Below are 14,923 nucleotides of genomic sequence, written 5' to 3' on the forward strand. Positions count from 1 at the left end.
TAAAGATGGCCAAATATTATGATTCAATACATACATTTTTTGTTCAGACCTTAAAAAAGGAGAACATGTTAATTTTTCAATTTTGTTTATCAATGAACTAATTGTTTTTTCAGAGTCAAATACTATGCTTTCAGAAAAATTTACTCCTAAGTATTTAATTTTTTCATTAAATGTTATAGATTTTATTTCTTTTGAACATATTTTGAAGTTTTCCTCTTGTAATCTACCTTTTTCAATGTTAATAATTTTAGTTTTTGATATATTTATAGTTAATCCAATTTCTCTGAAGAAGTCACAAATCGAATCGAATAATACAAGAGCACTTTCTCTATTCTTACCAATTAAAATGGTATCGTCAGCGAATCCTAGAATACTTAGAGAAGGCATGTCCTTGCATAGCTTATACCCTAGCTCCTCACTTACGGCATGTTGTGACATTTCAGAGAGGATATGGTCAATACATAGGTTATACAAAGTGGGTGACAATGGAGATCCCTGCATTACACCCCTTTGTATTTTGATGTCCTTTGTTTTCCCTTTATGAGATTCAACTTTTGTAACATTGCCTATTTGGAGTTTAATTATTATTTCAATCAGTTTCCTAGGAATAGGCAGCTCCTGCAAGACTGAGGATAAGTGGTTATGGCCGATATTGTCGTACGCTTTCTCAATATCCAGAAACATAATACAGCAGTCGGTTTTCTTTGATTTTGCTGATCTCAATACCTCATTTAGGATACTTGTATTAAGATGGGAACCAGGGGTATTAGAAAAACCTCCTTGAAACTGGTTAAATTTTATATATTCTTTTAGTCTTTTGTCCAATATTTTTTCTAATATCCTCCTTAAAACAGAACATATTGTGATTGGTCTCCAGTTATTAACCTCTTTTTTGTCTCCACCTTTATCAATTAAAATAGTTCGTGCTCTTTGAAATGATGAAGGTATCTGGTTTGTAAGGTGTATTGTGTTATAAATTGAACAGAGGATGTTTGCTACTTTCTTAAGTTTTACAATTCTCATTAATATATTGTCAGGTCCCGGAGAAGTGTCAATTTTTATTGCATTTATTGCTCTCACGACTTCTTCTACAGTAATTTTTTGATTATAATGCGAATCTAAGTCTTTCACTATTGTGTCTTCCACATTGTTATATGACATTTTCATATTTTCATTTGGATTAGAGAAACGTTCGGTAAAACCTTTGTGTAATGTTTTTAGATCAATTTCACATCCTTTATTACCATCTCCAATTATCCTTCTCACAGCTTTCCTACGCCTATTATAGTATTCAAATTGGATCAGATCATATTCATACTTTTCTTTTCTCTTTTTCCTTTCGTTTTTAGTTTTCCTTTCTGAGTTGGATGATTTCTTGTAATTACTATTTTGAGGATAGTCTTGTTTCTTTTTCCTTAATTTATAAAACCTGTAAGAAGGATGTTTAGGCCCAGGAAGATTGTGTAAAGCGTGAGATAAAAACTTGGAAAACTTATCAAAATTTTCAGAGAATAACTCAAAGTGTGTTTGTTCTTCATTGAAGACTGTTAACCAAGAATCGAGATCCTTGTTTATGCGATCACTTTCGCTATTTACTTTGCTTGACATATTGCTTGTTTTATCATCCAATTTGTCTGGAGACTGTGTTTTTGAGCTTTCTGGACAATACTTGTTTAGAATTAGATCACGATGTTTATTGTGGTGGCTCTTTGAAATATGGAGAGATAATCCTTTTTTGCTTTTAAAGAGTTTTCCGCATTCGCCACAAGTTTGATCATTTGATTGATCGGCTTTACTGTTACATTCCTCACTTTTTTGAAATTTATGATCTTCAGCTGAGGTTTGCTTTATGCCTTCCAACGATTTATTTCTAATCTTAGTTGCTTGACATTTATTATTAGGGACCTTTAAACTCTGTTTTTTTAGACATTCAATTTCATTATAGATATTACCTACAAGAAAATCCTGTTTATACATCTTGTCTGATATGGTTAAGTTATTGTTTATTATTCTGTTACAAACAATTTTTGCAAAATGTAGGCAGTACACACCACACTCAACTCTTCCACGTTGTTGAAGACAATCTACTTCTAACATATTAATCTCATCAGTTCCCAAGCTGCATTTACTTAGTCTTTCGGTCATTTTCTTGGCAATCTGACTGTTGGATGGAGATTTTGAGTCAAAATGATATGTTGTGTTTTTATATACGTCACAGATCAACAGAGACCAATGACAAGCATTCTCCTTTTCCTCATTAGTTTTATTATTTATTATTAAGAAAATAAATTCACTTTTTGACAATTTCATTTCATCTTTGATTGTTTTAAGGACAAAACTTTCGCTTCCCACACGCAGCAAATGTACTACAGCTGGAGGAATAAATACACAATTTAGGGGAAGCTGCAAACAATTTGATGCCCAAAGGTCTATCTCGAAGTCTCTAGGTTCATACCACAATTTTTTGGAACTATAACTACAGGTTCTGGTTCTACTTTTTCTTAAATTATCTGATTCTGTTATATAATAATTGTCGTGAGTTGCCTTGATATGAGACTTAAGTCTATAAAAATGTTTTTTACAAAACGGACACTCTTCTTTTGATACATCATTACTATTTTCAGGACCCGGGTTTTCTTCTATGTCTCCACATAAAAGAATCAAATTAATCAAAAAGAAGTAAGATACATAAAGCTTTAGGTTGAGTGATCGCCAAATAACTTTCCATTTCGATTTATTTTGTCTGTTCTTTGTTCTATCTAACATTTTGTTTTTTAATGAAACATCATTTGAAATTTGGAAGTATATACATCTCATGTTAATTTCAGGATGAATATTTTTATGAGAAATATGTATGGTTTCTTGTCTACAGATTGAAACCAATATTTTTACTAGCACTATAATCAGTATTGTTCTTATGAGAGAACCAAAAGAAATTTTTGAATGCATTATTTTCATGTTGCCTAGTAACCAAAAGATTACAGATATTTTAATTTTGATTTCCTAACCCCAAATTAAACACAAACTTCAACTTAAAACTATGAACTTAGTTTGAATTCACTTAAAAAGATTTATACATCTGGACATCACAAACTCACTAATTTAACTGAAAATACATTCAAAATCACCAAAACACTCTGAAAATATCTCAAATTCATTAAAAATGTAGGAACAAAATCTCAAAACAACTTTTAAGTTAGCCACATCAGCTGTCATATTTTTGACAAAGAAATATTTGAAAAAGATAAATTTCACTAGCCTAGATAAATTTCTATATGAATTAACAATGTAAAACAAATATAATATAAACATGATAATGAGAGTACATAAAGCTATGACTCAATTATATAATACACAAAATGGGCGTCTTGTGTCTTTTTTTTACTGATTTTATGTTTGTTGAAAATCACAAAATCTTTGCAATTATTTTAGTGAGATGATGTAGATTCTCAACACAATGCTGGAGTTTTGTCAACTAAATATAGTAGATTGTTCATGAAAGCGGGACAATATAAAAACATTTACTAACAACATATCATAAAAACTAATTGTTAACTAAATTTTTTTAGGGAAACCTCAATTTTTTTGTGAAATTTATATTGAATGTCAATACAGAATACTGTTACTTCAGTAACAAAAAAATATACATATGAATAAAAATAAACTAAGCAGGAAGGACGTCGTCAAACGTCACCAATATGTACCGAGGAAATGTCCGCATTGAGGGACGCCAGTGTTCATGAGTACTCAAGAAGACGTTTACTAATCACCAATTCAAATTGCTTTAACTCGTACTATAGGCTACAGTTACTATTATATGCAAAACTTACTTTAATAAACAAAGTATAGTACAAGATAAAACACACAGTGTCCGGCAAAATAAGAGTGTGGCTGACAGACGACAGATCGTGCTAGCGTACGAAGGATAGTACAACGCAATCTGAGGAAAATATATCCCCAAGTGCACAAAATACGCCATGTGCTGCAGTCAAAGAGGTAATAAGAAGACGTAATTAAAATATCTTTAACAAGAACATATTTATTCTGATTATGTGACAGCCAAATTAACATAGTATACATATAAACAACAAAAGTATACATATAAATAAAAACATTATAATTTTTTCTAATTAGAAAACATTTTCAAGATCATACTACAAACTAAATCCTGTGATAACAAGAAAGATTCTTTAGATATTTTGGCTGAAGGAATTATTAAACATTAAAAAACAACAGATGTACAAAAGGATGCAGTTTTAAACACAACCGTACTAATGGTTATTATTTTTTTATGTAGAATATATGACATAAAATACAAAGTAAAGGCACATTCTGGTAGATTCCTAATTTTCTTAACAGTATAGAGAAAATCTATTACAAGACATCGTGCTTTAAATGATAAATTTCTAATATCACTTCATTACAGTTATAAGTTTTTATAGTTGATCTACAATATAGATACATGAGTCGTAGCACCTTCTTTTATCATCAATTCCTTACAACTTAGTTTTTATGTTAAAAGGGAATCCACTGAAGGCAAGTTCTATTTCATGTTTTATTTTCAGATGATTAGAAAAATAATAAACTTTTAATAAATAACCAGTTCTGCATAGTAGCCGAGACCCATTATTGAGGAACATTACGTTTGTTCTATGTTTGTGTTACTGTAATTTGCCAGAATGTTAGTGAATGCAAAACAGAATATGTATACAGAACAAAATATAGTTTCTATTGACCAACCAACAGTGAAGGATTAGTGTTTTCAAATTGTCATATTTTTTTACTTCAACTATCACAAATAGTAATTAATAGTACAAGGTAACTAATTTTTAATAAATATTTACCAAAGTGAAATCACTTAATAGACGTTGCAAATATTTCACTAGCCTAGATAAATTTCTATATGAATTAACAATGTAAAACAAATTATGATTTTTATTCCTGCAATGATGCTTAGGCCTACTACTAGCCTACAGTAAACAGGAAATAAGCCTTCAGAAGCTAAATAACCAAAGCGTATTGTACACTCTTCCAGTAAAAAAAAAAAAAAAAACAACCTAATTAAAACTAAAATCCCTGTGAAATGCTTCGACAGAATAATTGACTTGTGACTAGAATAAAATGGGTTTAACATTTTATTGTTGAATGCCAAAGACAACCGATAGTAAAGTAAAATTCATGGTAACTTCAAGTGACAAGAATTGTGTCAAATATTTAAAATCGTCTTTTCCTAAAAAGTAAATTGTAACAAATAGTTTCAGCTGTACCCGCTTATAATGTAAATTATTAGCTTTGGTTTTTGTCAATTCTAACAGTTTATCATTTTTCCTCCCGCTATAATTCTAGAAAATTGTATACATCGGGAAAAACTAAATAAAAATTATTTTATCTATATGTATTGCTTAACAATTATTTTTAAACAATTTCAAAAGTTTAACTATTATTTTTGGTAGAATTTTTAAATAAATAAACTATTTAAAAATAAAATCAGCCTTTAAAGGAACTATGAACATAAAATAAAATATTATCTGATAACAACCAACCTTTTAGTGTCCTGAACAGCAATTCGTAGTGGAGGCCAACTGGAGGGCTATAGCCGCCAGAGATTGTTTCCCTATTGCACTCCCTTTACAACAGCCTTGTTCTAGAACTTTCCTCAGTTGGTTCATAGTCTTCAAGCAAACAGTAACACAGCAGTTTTGAACCTTTTTACCTTCTTTAGTACACTCACACTTGTCATCAGCTGATCCACAACTCCCACTGGAACTTGCCGAAGCTTGAGGCGTGTTGGTCGAATCTCTATTACTCCCTGAAGGGATTGTGTATTCAGTTTGTTCAAGTGTTTCCTCAGAGCTTAACAACCCCACAGCATCCTCCAAAACCAAATTGTTATTCTCCATGTTTCTCCATAGCTCTGTAATATCTTCGTTTGCTGCAGAGCTATTTTCTGCGGGGTTTCTGTTCGTGTCTTTACTGAAAGACGAGTCAGACTTATGGTTTGTACCAGGAACGTCTTCAGTTGTTGTCGATTCTTCAGGTTGATTTGGTTTGCCTTTCCTCATTATTTCATTCCACTGCAACTCCAGTATATCTAATTGAGGACTAATGACGATTTCACCTACTGAAGAAATGTCTCCCCATTCAGATTGCTTTCCAAGTTCCATGATTATTGTCTCTGGGTCTACATCGGGTGATATGTTTCCAGCCGAATGATTCAGAGAGGGTGCCTCTGGAGCAGTGTTTGTGACAAACGTTGCTGGTAATGAGCTACCAGTTTGTGAATCCTTGTTAGCAACCTCACTGATGAGGTTCAGTGTGATTAATTCCTTCCCTTTCTTCACAGGGCTGTTTTCAAAGCCAACGTTTGGCAGAATGGATAGATTTGTTGTCGGTTCATTGTTATTAGCTTTCGTAATACCCTGTACTTCTATCTCACCATCACCGTTGATTTCAAACATGATTGGTTCAAAACCACTTTCAGATATTATCTGGGAAGATTTACAAACGTTTTCTTGATTTGCATCCGATGACACCGAAGAGGCCAAATATGAAGAAATATCCCCTGTAACATTTGGTTTTGAATTAATTTATTAGCCTATTATATTAATCACATTTGTGATGTTTCGATCAAAGATAAGTGAGCAATTTAAACACAAATAAAAGTACTGTACTGAATAATTAGTGAAACTAAATTACATTGTTGAATAAAAAAAGCTGATTGATTAGATCTTGCCTCGTTTAGTAAAATATTGACCAACCAAACTAAATAACAACTGTAATATTTTAAATTACTAATGTTAATGTAAATAATGGTATTGAATATTTAGACAATTGGACAATAGTCCACAGTTGCTACAGAGGGGTGTAAAGCTTACTTAGTTCTTTCCAGAAAAGAATGAGAGAAAACTAAAACAGAGTGGGCGAGAGATCCCTTTTCTCCGTTAGGTTAGGCCTATATCAGAAGGTTAGGTTAGCTTCGTCATTTTGTTAAGGGGAAAGCTTACCGTAATTGTTGGGGAGATTGTTGTAAAATTGTATAAAATATACCTGTTGAAATGGATAAAGGGTCTTCCGTAACATCTTGGTTATCTTCTATGTCAGAAGGATTATCTTCAACATCAGAACAATCCTCAGTTTCTGCCACTGTGACAAGGTCCTGAAAATAAATGTAAATTGTATAAACGTAACTTGCTCATCATTTTACCAACTAAATAGTCACAAGAAAATGTGTCTAAAATAAGTGTTTACAAAACTGTTAAACACATCATGTTGTGAGTTATTCTAGTAAATAAACAATATATTTAAATAGATAAACAATTTTCCAGTTAATAGATATTAACCAAAAATATGCAATGCATAGGATGAAAATTTAGTAATACACTTGCAGATTAATCGAAGGAAGAATTTAAATACAGTATTCTAATTACCTATAGTCTGTCCATTTGGCTATGATACCCAGAGGATTAGGAACCTTCTTGGAACTCAACTCACCCTCTCGACCTGCTGGCTGGAGACAAACAGTGACTCACCCACTGTCACAGTTGTGTCCCACAATTCTGTAACTTTTTTTATTTTAAGTTAAAATAAATTGTTCTTTATAAATTTTAGTTCTACTCTACATGAAATTCCAAAAATAATGAGCACGAACACGATGTGGGTACTAAATATCTACGATCTGAAAGTAGTACAATTACTCTGAATCGTCACCAGTTTTATCCGACTTTCAGATCGTACATATTAAGTATCCACATCGTGTTTGGACTCATTATTTTAGGAATTTCATGTAGAACTCAAATATATAGAGAACAATTTATTTTTAACTTAAAAAAAGTTACAGATCTGTGGAACTGTGACAGTAGGTAGGTAAACTTTTTATCAAAGGCCATTCCGCCTGGCAAGCGGGTCGGGAGGGTGAGTTGAGTTCCGAGAAGGTTCCTAATCTGCTGGATATCATAGCCAAACGGACGGACTATAGGTCAAACCAATGTCCATCAGATTACTGTGTGAGATCTTGAGCTCCATATAGTATTCACTCTTAATTTTTATCCCATCATGCCAAGTAATTAACCACACTGCTCATTATGATCTAAATTTTTTTTACATAAGTGGTATTTTTAAGCTTCTTTTAATGAACCTCTAAATCATAATGTCTAGTTGCTATCTAATGTCGATCTTTTGCTAGATATACTGGGTCCACAACCGATCCAGAGCAACCTTGGAAGGTAAGCACTGTAACCACTCATTGTCTATGTTTACTCACCGCAAGGTTACCGTGAGTCGCGCAGTGTTTCAACAAGCCCTGTTTGTCCATGAAGGTTCGTCTGCAGCCGTTGTGTGGACAGACCATTGGTCGCTGACCCGTGTGTGTACGGATGTGAGTCTTTAGATGATGGGAAGCTGTGAATGCTTTGCCACAACCATTCTCTCCACACCTACGATATCAAATATGTCAAGTAGATTGGGTGAAAATAGCAAGTTGTGTCATGAATTGTACTAGTGATGTGGTAAAGCAAATTTTCAATAACCTGAATTTAAAAGGAAAGTTTTAATTCAAGATTAGATTGGCTGGATTCAAGCACTGAATCTCGAATTTCATTACACTTGACATTTGTCTGAGCATCTCACATAATTGATTTAATTTTACTTTAAAATCTGAAAAATATGTTTCATTTAGCTTTAAAATTTGTAAATAGTTTAGGAAAATTACATACTTCTTTAAAGTAACAGTAAAACATTTTCCTACGCTAGAATGATTGTTTCTTTTGAACATTTCTGCCAACATTCACACAAGAGCTGTCAATAGATACATTTATGTTTCACTCACTTGTAAGGTCGCTCCTGTGTGTGTGTTCGAATGTGTTTCTTGAGATCACTGTGGGTCGTGAAGTACTTTCCGCAGCCGCTGAAAATACAGTTGAACGTGTCTCCATTGTGCAGTCTTTGATGGGCTCTCAGTCTGAAAGTATCCGACAAACTATTAGAATACCTATCTATATATATATACGCAAGCAGTTTTCCTTTTGGAGTCATAACTCAACAACGACTGGACGGATTTTTGTTTGAGGTGTCAAATTAAAGGTATTTTCTATACCTTTAAGTATGAGGAAATAGCTAAAAACTACTTATTTGAAAAAAATAGCAAAACGGCCATTGGTGACCTGCATGTTTATAGGATACCCCACTAACAATCATTAAAAAGTAAACGAAAGTCTAACAAAATACAATTTATTGGCCTAGCACTAAAAGGGTTAATCCTGTGGAGACTGGATGAAAGCTTACTATTGTTTTACTGTTGTAAATACAGTATTCACAGCAGTTCCCAACAAATTATACATTACTTCGCCAATCAACTTTTGGTGTACACTACCTGTAAAGTGTATTGAAGGCCTTTTCACAGCCATCATGGCTACAGTTGAAAGGTTTCACTTTGGTGTGAACTCGAACATGAATCTTCAGGCTATAGGACGTCAGAAAGGCTTTCCCACAATTTGGCTGTGCGCACTTAAACTTGTATTCTCCTATAGAGAAAAATGGAAACAATAGAAAAACTGATCAAAAAGTGATTATCAAAATTTGAAGAAAATAATGAGGTTGGTTAAGGATGATAAAGAGATTGGTATACAATACAATTCTTCTAAGCAACAGTTTCATTTCAAGAATCTTTTACGTAGCATACACCACAGAGTGAAAAATTGGGAGAGGCAAAAACAATTACAAATGAAAGCTTACGTGCAACAGGTTAAACAGTGTTCTACTAGCGCAAAATAATGTCCGGGTGCTTGGGGAGAAAGAAAGCATCATAAAAGTTACAATCACAAACTGTAAAGGTAAGTATGTATGTAAATTAACTTTGTAAATTGGTGATCTTGCTGTTGGAATGGATTTGGTGATGTTTTAACAAATTCTACATATCATGCATTTAATTTTCTCTTTCTCTAAAAGCTGGGGGCTTCCACCTCACCCCCCCCCCCCAATTGCCATCGAGTGTGGGCGCCCTTCAATATGGGTTTTCTCCTAACACTTAGGCCTACTAAGTATTTAAAATTTAACTATTAATTGTCTCCATCTTAAGATAGCTTCTGATTTCAAAGTCGTGAGGCTGTGTCTAGTACAGCTGTGGTGTCAGTTTTCAACAGGTCAAAGACAACCCATGTAATGAAAAACAGAAGACGATTTTCAATTTAGCGGGAATTGCGACCAAATCATACAAAGAAGATCATACAATCATTATGATACAAGTTAAATAAAAACCTGGCTACTGATAAAATGTAAGCTAAACTAATAACTGTTAAAACAAATTTAATGCTGTGTTACATTACAGGAAGTACTGTGATGGAGGTATGGTCTGGTAAAAATGTAAAGGTGATTCTCCAACCAAGCAAAGGTACACAGTAAAACCTCACTAACTCTACAATTTGTGGACCCAGAGGTTGTTGAGTTTGGAGTTGTTGGGCAACCTAAAACATTGAATTTTTTTATAAATGAATCCCTGACTGACTAATTTTTATTACATATAAATTCATTACTTAAATAATATGTATTTTTACATATTACGTAAACAATTTTCAAAGAAATCTAAAATATTAAAGAATTATGCAAAACTAAATGTTCTGAAAAAAAATAAATTTTAATTTTGCATGCACCCTGCACCCTGTTGAGTTACCGGGTGTCGAGTTAATGAGGAATTAATGTAACAAGGAAACTACTGGAAAAAGAAAATTTAGAACAAAGGTGAGAAATGGCCCTATAGGTGTTAAATCTCAATAACAAAACTTCAAACAAACACAGCTTAGAGAGCTTTTAGTGGTTCATAAAATAAAACGTAATTACCAAGTTATGAAGACAAGTCAAGCGAAGCAGAAGATCCCGAAACAGGCCTGACACAGAGTTGGTTTTAGCATTGTTAGCAAAACATATTCAACACTAACGTTAGTAAAATTCAGCCTGAGCGAGTGGTGACACAGTTTACACCGATGTATGGTTTAAAGTTTAAAAAACATTGGTTGTAAGAACAAACAATATTTTGCAGCCCAACAAATGGTTGAGCTGATTTGAGATTTTATGTGGGATAAATTGATTGTGGTATTAATTATTTCTGCAAAAAGCGTTCGAGCAAAGCATGATAAGGGAGCACAGTAGGCAAGACACTCAAGCAAAATAGTTATTTTTAAGTTAATTTGATTACCTACCAAAACACAAACCTGTTTAGCCTTAATACATTAAGCAGGACACATTTAATAGAATCTCACCTAAACTATGAAATTAATTTATTGACTTAATGTAATGTTAATTCTCTAAGGCATTAAACAAAGAAGGAGGGCTCTGGAACTGGTAGGAGATGAAAGGTACGGTAATTAATCAAGTTTTAATTACGAAAAACCATAAGTGGCCTATCGTACTATCGATTCTTAATGTGACTGTTTTTTTTTTTTCATTTAGAAGGTTTGAGTACCGGTATGGTATTATAGATCTAAAGCTATAAGTTAGGGAACCTTTTTTACAAAGGTCACTTTCATGTTCTGTTGGCAGCTAAACCATAGTTAAAACATAGGGTACTCCTTAGTTTGTCATCCTTATAGAACAGCTGACGTCAATTTTATTGTTAGTTCTGTACGTCGCTCTGTAGGGGTCATGTTTTGTTTAGGCTACAATTAATTAGCGTCTTGTTATTTCAGTTATTTAACACGTTCACTGCTAATGACGCACTTGTGCGTCATAAGTATATTAGCAGATATATAATACATGATGTATATAATTACATAATATATTTTAATCCACAATTTATAGTATAAAATTTATTTAATTAAAGATATATTGTCACTCAATTAACATGATCATGTTAATGTTTATGTTTTTTAGCCATTTATAAAAGTATTACATATCATTAGCAGTGAATGTGTTAAAATCTTATTTTCACAGGCTGTTGTTGCTTGAACCTCTGTAACCAAATAAAACGATCCAATCATAAACAATACCGTAACTGTTCTCCTAGTTATATAACCAAATCGTAAAGAAAAAATTATGAAACTAAACCTAAAATAATAGAAACAAATTTCGTCTACACTAGCGATCAGAGTTGTCATACATGAAATAGACACGAAAAACAAGCTTCACAATTTACAATGGGATGAGAAGTCTACTTGTGCTGCTTTGTCTATGGCTAAACTTAGCGCACCCAGTCTAAAGCCTATTAACTCTGTCAAGCATGTATCAGACAGTTATTGTATTTTAGGCGTGTTACTATAGCCTTCAGTGGTTGACGTCTTAAACTACAGTGTTAGAGGGACGGGTTCGATTCCCAGCACAGCCATTTTCCTATGGATTATGGACCATGTAAAAAAAAGCGTTTGAGTTTTTAATTGTAGGTACCTCCTTGAAAAATAAGATAAAATAACTCACCTTTATGAGTTTTCATGTGAGTTCTAAGATTTCCTACAGTAGTGTATCTGCGTTCACATCCGTTGTATTCACACTGAAATTTCTTTACTTGTTTTTGCATAGTCATCGGATCAGTAGTTTCAACAGTAATGGTCGCATGTGACGGAAACTCTGGCATTGCCGAAGAATTTCCTACAGCTATACGCATTTCTATTTCATCTGAACTAATTTTGTGATGTATAAACCTACAACAATAAGTGTACTATTATAACAGGCCCACTATTGTAGTACTGGCATGAAACCTTAATCTAGACTATAACTTAGGTATTTAAAATAAATAATAAGTTACGGTAGGCATAATTTACTTTGGCCTAAAATTATAATTTGCAAAGGATACGCGTCTTGTAACCGGACGTGGAGTAGGTGTCCAGCAGTTACTGTCATATAACCTAACCTAACTAACCAAACTTGCAGATAATGAAAAAATCGAATGAAGGTTAAATTCTGTTCATAAAATAAAATTATAAATGCTAAAAATTCTAACAAAAGATGTACAGTTAAGAGGAATTGGCATTCAAAGCAAAATCTTTAACAAAAAGTTAAAGTTACCACCCATGGGATTTGAACCAGGGACCTCTTGCATATCAGCCGAACGGCCGAGCACTCTATCCACTACACCATGAACGCCGATGTCTGTACATCGTATCATTGTGGTAATGGCGTTCCGGGACCCCACAACCTGGTGATGTCACTGCTGGACGCCTAATTCCACGTCCGTTTACCGGACGCGTATCCTCTGTGATTATAATTAGCGATCACACAGGTTGCCTAGCTTGTATGAAAAAAAACAAAACACACAACACAACATTGTTTGTAAAACAGCCTGTTTGGTTGTCACTTTAGATGTCGGCCCTAACTTAAAACAAATTTTCAGAAGTAACTTAAACCCAAAATAAAATTATATCGATCACAATAATCAATAATAATTATATCGATCGGTAATTATATCGATCACAAACGGTACGATAAAATAATATTACTTCATAATTTTAAACCCATTAAATATAGGCTAAGATATTTAAGTTAAGCACAACTTACCCTGCCTCTTTGTTGTTATGGTCGATTCTAGCAATATATGTAGTTGTTGCTTGAGGTGTATTGTGGTTCAAAATGTTAGCAGTGTATATTGGACTCTGTTCAAAAGCTGTATCAAAGTTCGGTATTTCAAGGAATTCCATGTTACTAGAAAAATCTTGGAATTGTGGAAGATCTTCACCTAAACTGAACTCGTTATTTTGATCCATTTGTTTCTTTGTACGGTTCCTGTAACAAATGTTGAGATATTTAATTAATTACAACTCTAACAGATAATAAAACCAATTGAGGGTAAATCCCTGAACGAGACTAGGATAGTCTGAGCCTCTTGCTTTAGAACTATTTAGAAGGAAAAACATACAGTTTATTTATGGCCAATAGATGTTGCATTAAGTCAACATTGTAAAGAGCAGGGCCAAAACACATAATATTGAAACAATGAGTTACAGACCAACTAAAAAGAAATGTATTCTAACTAAACTTATGATGAATGAATAATTAATTATGGAGTAAAACATTTTGATAATGATACCTGAAGGTAATTCAATTGAACAAAATGGTGTGTGTACACTTCATAACACAAAACAGCTGTCTGTAGTCTGCACTGATTTCTGCTGAAAGTGAAAGATTCGAAAAGGGAAAACAAATTGCTTAAAAACATATGACTGAGACGACCCTACATCTGCATGGCTCAATGCCACAGGAAATAAGCTAAATTAATACCATCATTGATTATATATTCTGTATTCAAATTTTATAAATACTATACAATGGTTGATTATACTATATCAATAACATAAAAAGGTCTTAAAACATTCCTAAGGATCAAATCTGAAATTTCTTGAGCTAACACAATAATAATTTTGAATGGACTGAAATTACCGTAGTTAAATTTGAATAAGCCTTAGTTATTAAATAATTTAGTACTTTTAATACTTTTTAATAAAATGGCGACCATACAAAGTAGGTATTTTAAGCCAAGTATGAATGGAGATGAGTGTAGGATGAGTGGCTCGATCTGTTAGTCTTGTTAGTGACTAAGGCCGACATATTCCTTAGACACAGATGTTAATTAATATCATCCCATACAGCTAATGGCAGCTAAGGGACCTGCAGTTTATAATGGAATCCGAACCACATTTTTACCTAGTCAAAGCTATAACCAAAGATTACATATGCTGCATGTGTAATCTTTGCTATAACTAACGAATTGGTCTATCAGAATAGTATTGAGGGTAGTCGTAGTACTCATCACTAGTACCACAGAAAACGTACTACTATCTATAACCCAGAATGCCAACCGCATGGTAAAAAGCATTAAGCGGTTTGAGAGAGCTTTGCCTGTCAATCCGTAGGCAGCGCCACCAGCGTTGCCATGCAATAGCATAGCGACGCTGGTGGCGCTGCCTACGGATTGACAGGCAAAGCTCTCTCAAAACACCTAATGCTT

General features: G+C 33.3%; 1 protein-coding gene across 1 annotated transcript; it reads right to left on the bottom strand.

The window, feature by feature from the left end:
• Positions 1-5,079: 5,079 nt before the first annotated feature.
• On the bottom strand, positions 5,080-14,076 carry LOC128986611 (metal regulatory transcription factor 1-like). The gene is made up of 8 exons (XM_054407061.1): positions 14,006-14,076; positions 13,477-13,701; positions 12,400-12,623; positions 9,368-9,518; positions 8,825-8,956; positions 8,261-8,432; positions 7,048-7,156; positions 5,080-6,562 (listed from the first exon to the last, which is right to left on the bottom strand). Exons 2-8 carry the CDS (start codon positions 13,680-13,682, stop codon positions 5,547-5,549), a joined length of 2,010 nt encoding a protein of 669 aa, XP_054263036.1. The 5' UTR covers positions 13,683-13,701; positions 14,006-14,076; the 3' UTR covers positions 5,080-5,546.
• Positions 14,077-14,923: the final 847 nt, after the last annotated feature.

Source organism: Macrosteles quadrilineatus, unplaced genomic scaffold (assembly GCF_028750875.1).
Source record: "Macrosteles quadrilineatus isolate MER2022 unplaced genomic scaffold, UCM_ALF_1.0 Scaffold_2__2_contigs__length_208266976, whole genome shotgun sequence".
Lineage (NCBI taxonomy): Eukaryota > Metazoa > Arthropoda > Insecta > Hemiptera > Cicadellidae > Macrosteles > Macrosteles quadrilineatus.